At 38.0% G+C, this 6,000-nt stretch overlaps 1 protein-coding gene across 1 annotated transcript in view; it reads right to left on the bottom strand.

Annotated features, from left to right (window-relative positions):
• LOC107597954 (transforming growth factor beta receptor type 3-like) overlaps positions 1–6,000 on the bottom strand; it is a 68,265-nt gene that overhangs the window by 23,719 nt on the left and 38,546 nt on the right. The window contains exon 4 of the mRNA XM_016289166.1: positions 1,800–1,916. Coding sequence (XP_016144652.1) covers positions 1,800–1,916 — 117 coding nt within the window. The remainder of the gene's footprint in view (positions 1–1,799; positions 1,917–6,000) is intronic.

The raw sequence follows: 6,000 nt of genomic DNA, 5'->3' as shown, positions 1-6,000 counted from the left end.
ACCATCAGGGCAATAATTAAGAATTTCCAATCAACAGAAAATGTTACAAATCTGCCTGGAAGAGGACATGTGTCTATATCATCCTAATGCACGGTGAGGAGGAGAGTTTGAGAGGCTAAAGACTCTCCAAGGACCACGGCTGGAGAATTGCAGAAAATAGTCTCAGGGTCAGAAAACCTAAAAAAAAAAAAAATCAAACAGCACCTACACCACATGTTGTTTGGAAGGGTTTCAAGAAGGAAAAAAAAGTCAAGAAAAGAAAATTTGAGCACATTTGGTACAAAAAATGAGCTTTGTCAAATTTGTTTTTTTAAACCAATTGCAAATAGGCTTTATGTTGTAGATGTCTTTTTTTGTAGCTTTAAATATATAATACATACATATTAGAGATGCACCAATATGAAATTACTCAACCCATACCGATAGCCGATTATTCAGAATGATATCTGCCGATAGTTTGGATTTCTTAAGGGAAAAAAAAAACTACTATACAGGGATCCCTCTCATTTGGTACATTAGAGGTTAAAATGTACAACACAACTATTATATTCAATGCTATTTATTTTCAGATATAATAAATCACACTCAAAAACGTTTGAGGTAGTTTTCATAAAAACTTGTTAATGACAGATTTATTCATACATACATATATAATTAACAGTAAATAAGCTATATATATATAGCATATAGCTAACACTGGATAACTTTCCTGAAGTAAATTATAATCCAAAAACAAACTTTAAAAACAACACAAAAATGGGTCACTGGGCACAAAACCAAGCTTCTGCTATGGCCATCCCAGTTCCCTGACTTGAACCCTATAGAAAATGTGTGGTGAACTGAAGAGGAGAAGCACCATCATGGAGCTGGGAATCTGAAGGGTCTGGAGAGATTCTGGATGAAGGAATGTCTCTGATCTCTTGTCAGGTGCTCTCTAACCTCATCAGGCATTATAGCAGAAAACGCAGAGCTGTTATTATGCCAAATGGAGGTTTCAAAAAGCATTGAATAAAAGGGTGCCGTTAATTGTGTCCAATGTGTATTAGAGAAAAACATTTATGTCAATGATATTTCCCCCCATTTTAAATTCGTATTCTCCAATGAAAGGTAACATTTATGTGAATTTTGGGGTAGGGATGGATTGAGGCTGGTGTTGCAAACGGTCAGGAGTGATTCTCTGACCAGGCCTGACCACGTCTCATTGATAACAGTGCTCAAGAACAACAGATGCTGTTTCTCCAGACTCAAGACATCGCGTGTCTCCCCCAGGCCATCATAACATACTGCATTTTTACTAACTCGCAGTCTGGCTCAGGATTCAGTCACATTTGGGGCGGAGCTGAATTTCCCCTCCTTGCAAGGATATTAACGTGTGCTCCCTTTCGGTTTGCACTGTAATGCGCTTTGTTCCACAGCAATCTAATTAAGGTTAACAAGGTTCAGTGGTGGAAAGAACAAATTGAAGAAAACAAACTGGGCCGTTTTGTTTCGAGAGCTTTGGCACATCCATATTCGACACTAGTTAAATCTGTTTGCAAATTCTCATGGGGTCACGGGCTAAACAAACAAGGTTAATTGCCTCTCAAAACAGAGCTGAAAGTGTGCAGCTGTAGCTGCTTTTATTGTCAGACACCTGCCAACGGCTCCCATGCGACTCACTGTTAAATATAAAGTGGATGCAAGCGTCTTTGTGCTGAAAACTCGTCCACAAATGTAGATCTGGATGCGTCCTCTGCATGCACAACATGTGTTATTTTTAGTGGGATTTACAAATGAAAACACAATGCATTGGTACTTACATAGATGTTCACTGTGGGATTGTCTTGAAGCAGGATGGTTTGTGCGTTGCTGGAGGTGATGATCACCACCGATGGGTTTGCCACAGTCACGTTTAGTTCTAACATTATGTGTTTTTCCTGTGAAAATACAAGAACGGAAGTTTTTGAATTTAATGTTTGAGCACATTTGGTACAAAAAATGAGCTTTGTCAAATTTGTTTTTTTAAACCAATTGCAAATAGGCTTTATGTTGTAGATGTCTTTTTTTGTAGCTTTAAATATATAATACATACATATTAGAGATGCACCAATATGAAATTACTCAACCCATACCGAAACATTTAAAAACCATTTTCTTTCCTTGCTTCTCTTTTTTCTGTATTTGTCCAATTGTCCAAAAATGATCAAATATATTCAGAACTTGTTTTGCATTTATTAAAAAAAATATATATATATATATATATATATATATATATAACTGTAAATGCATATAGACAATATATTTATAAATTAGATATTTATTTTTATACAGCAATCCACTAGCAATGCCCTAGCAGCCACCCACTGCACCTTAGCATCGTGACGATGACTTTTGCATGGATAAACAACACTCTTCATAAAATGCTAGTATACTATACCAATCTTGAGTGTACTGGGTGATTGTGATTCGGAAAGTATTCTTATGTAACTGTAGGAGCTTCACTCAAACTACAGCCACAGATAAAAAGCACAATTCAGCGATTCAATCCTGGTTCAGTGATCCACAGCACTGGATTTCTCAAGTTTCTTATCTGGTTCAGTTCATGCAGCTCTTTCTTAACAAGCTGATGATCAGAATCGGGTGTGTAAATAAGGAAGACGTAGAGAATGCGCAGAGCGGTGGGTTTGAGATCCGCCGGAGTACAGCAGCATATAGCTGGAGTAAATGAGACACAATCTGATCCAGGCGGCAGAAATTCCCACAGGCACTTTTCCTGTGATTAGGAAGCCCAGAAATCACGCACTATAAACATTTGTGCTGGTCTGGTAGTGCTGTTACTGTTTTGCAGACATACAGACGCGCTGGAGTGTGGAGTGGAAGTCCAGCTGCTGGTCCAGCCCACGTTTTACCTCGTGCTTCCTGCTTTATTGCGGTAACAGTTTACAACCAAAATAAAGTTCTGTGCAAATGATGCACTATACAGTATGCACTTATACTTTAATGTATCTAATGTATGAACTTTATGACATTCTTTTGTCAGTCAGTAAAAGAGCCTGCACTGCATTAAGTAAAGCTGCAGCAGTTTAATGCCTGAAGTGTCTGAAATTCGACACTTTATTTTAGTTATTTCAGTACATAAAGAAAAAACTAAAATGATTAATGTTGCTTAAGTTTTTTTTTCTTTAAGTAACAATGTTTTAAAATGGTTTTATTTTTAGTTTCAGTTTTAGTTTTCATGAACAATAATAACCCTGATGGGTCGTGAGTCAAGACTTCATGGAGTGTAGCAGGGTAAAGATGAGCTGAAGCGAATCCCAGCACAAGAGACCCAGTGAACATCGACTGCTGCCTGCACTTCAACTAGGTTTGAGAGAAACTTCCCCCCAGAAATCTCACGCTCTCCTGCAGCAAATTTATCAACAGAGGAGGGCAGCCATGAATGTTTCATGGAGGAATAAACAGAGTAACGTGTGTTCGGTGTCTGTACCGTTGACATCTGACTCTACCAGACTGAGCCTCTGTCCACTGTGAGCTCTATCACTCCTTTAAGGCATAGTTCACCCAAAAATAAAGAGTTTGTTTCTTCATGGGAACAGATTTGGAGAAATGTAGCATTGCATCACTTGCTCACCAATGGATCATCTGCAGTGAATGGGTGCCGTCAGAATGAGAGTCCCAACAGCTGATAAAAACATCACAATAATCAATAAATAATCCACACCACTCCAGTCCATCAGCTAACATCTTGTGAAGCCAAAAGGTGTGTGCATATAAGAAACAAATATATCATGTAAGACCTTGTTTAAAGCTTTTTTGGGGGGCTTGCTTGATCTGTGCATATTTCTCTCCTGATTCAGACCAGACCACTTTTTCACTGGAGGAAGCCTTATTATGGACTTGTATTTTAGCCACAAGCAATGGTTTAAAGTTTAAAACTTTTTAAATGATAGATGTGTTTCTTACAAGCACGCAGCTTTTGGCTTCATGAGATGTTAATTGGACTAGAGTCGTGTGAATTACTTTGATGATTGTGACGTTTTTATTCACTGCAGAGGATCCATTGGTGAGCAAGTGCTGCAATGCTAATTTTTTTTCCAAATTTGATGAAGCAGCAAACACCTCTACATCTTGCATGGCCTGAAGGGGAGCACATTGGCTGTCCAAACATGCTGACCAGCAAGAATTACAGTAAACCATTTGATTAACCAGATCATGTTAATGTATCCTTAAAACAATATATTTTGAGTTCAGTGACTTTCAGATGGTGTGAAATCTGTGTCCCTGTATTTAAGAGCAACTACTGTGTGAATCTAGAAAAAGAGCTTCCATCTGAGGCAAATCAGAGGGCCGAGCCAAACCCGGAGCAGCTCATACTGGGAACAAATCTACTCGTAATCTCATCTAGACACAAAGTCAACATTCCCACCTGGATCTTTCCTCATCACTAGACCAGAGCAACACTGGAATAAAGTCTGAGTAAATGAGAACTACTAACTGCTCCCTGGAGAACTCGTGTTCATACAATGTCAAAGTTAAAACAACCCAGACATTTATAAAAGTAATTTACAAAGAAGACCAACAACGATTGCAATGACCTTGTTTGCTTTGGACCACCTACTTGATCATCATTAGTAGATCTGCATCAACATGTGTTCAGAGAGCATGCAATAATATATATACCATCTGTGCACCAAGAAATGTTCCAAATATAAAAAAGGCAAACGTCCAAGGCTTCCTCCAAATACAGAGTTGGAGAAATACTGTGAATTTGCCCAGAACTCCCACAAAACTAAGAGCAACTGAGAGACCTCACCATGAGACCTACGGCAGTGTTAAAGGAGCTCCAGTCTCCTGACGGAGATGGAGAAACTGTGTATGAAACATCAATAATACACGCTTCATCAATCTGGCGTGTTTGAAAGGGCAACACAAGAAAAGCCTCTGTTTGGGGGGGAAACACAGCATTACAGCTGGATCCGTCAGTAGAACCCTTAAAAAGAATGTATTATAGTTTAAATTGATATTAAATGCAATTAGTTTAACTTTAGAGCAGTGGTCTTCAAACTTTTTTGAGGGCGACCCTATTTTTATTTTTTTATTGACGTCACATGACCCATACACATATATATATATAAATAACTTTTCTTCAAATTCTGAATGGATTATACCCAAGGTAGCGTGCAAACAGCGCTCCCTTAATAATCACTGAGCGGTCACTCATTTCGGTTTATTGCGATCTCAGAAAATTCTGTTATAATCAATGAATCTCTCGACACTCACTGCACAATAAATCTTTTATTCACATCGTGTCTGCACTTTGTTTGTTATAATGAGACTCTAGGACTGCTCCTAGAATTTAGGACTGAAAAAAACTCCATCATTTGATTGGTTAGTGGATTCTGACTACGTTGATTCTGAAACACCTCTGATTGGTCATTGCGTTCAAGAAATCACCAGGTACATCTGTGATTGGCTACAATGCTCAATGCTGTAAAAGCACGTAATTAGAAACCTTTGAAGCTCTCCAAAACGCAAACATAGAGACAGATGGAGTCTGCCGTGAGGTGGCTGTCGCTTACTTTCATTTTGTTGTTTATTTTGTTAAAGTTACAGTCTTGAACTTTGTTACATACCTATATAGATTTTCCTTGCATCATCCTGGCGACCCATTTTTTAAGTCTCGTGACCCTCGGGTGGGTCGGGTTTGAAGACCACTGCTTTAGAGTGTTTTTGACCCACTTAAGTAGGGCTTAAGTACATCTTTATATGTAATTTCATAATTCTATTATCTTTGAAATAGGCCTTTTGGTAAAGTGTTACTGCTGAATGTACTGACAAGCATTTATGGTAAACTAGAATATACTTTTATGTTATTTCGACTGAAACTTGTATATCATATATCATTTAAATATATTCGTAATTGCACATTTGTAATGACGAAGTTGCAATTTAGTGCATTTAAAATAACGCATACAGTTAGAATAATCAAATACATTACATGTGCTTTAGTAGGCTATGTTA

This window comes from Sinocyclocheilus grahami, unplaced genomic scaffold (genome assembly GCF_001515645.1).
Source record: "Sinocyclocheilus grahami isolate Dianchi unplaced genomic scaffold, SAMN03320097.WGS_v1.1 scaffold241.1, whole genome shotgun sequence".
Lineage (NCBI taxonomy): Eukaryota > Metazoa > Chordata > Actinopteri > Cypriniformes > Cyprinidae > Sinocyclocheilus > Sinocyclocheilus grahami.
This window is presented reverse-complemented; position numbering and strand designations above follow the sequence as displayed.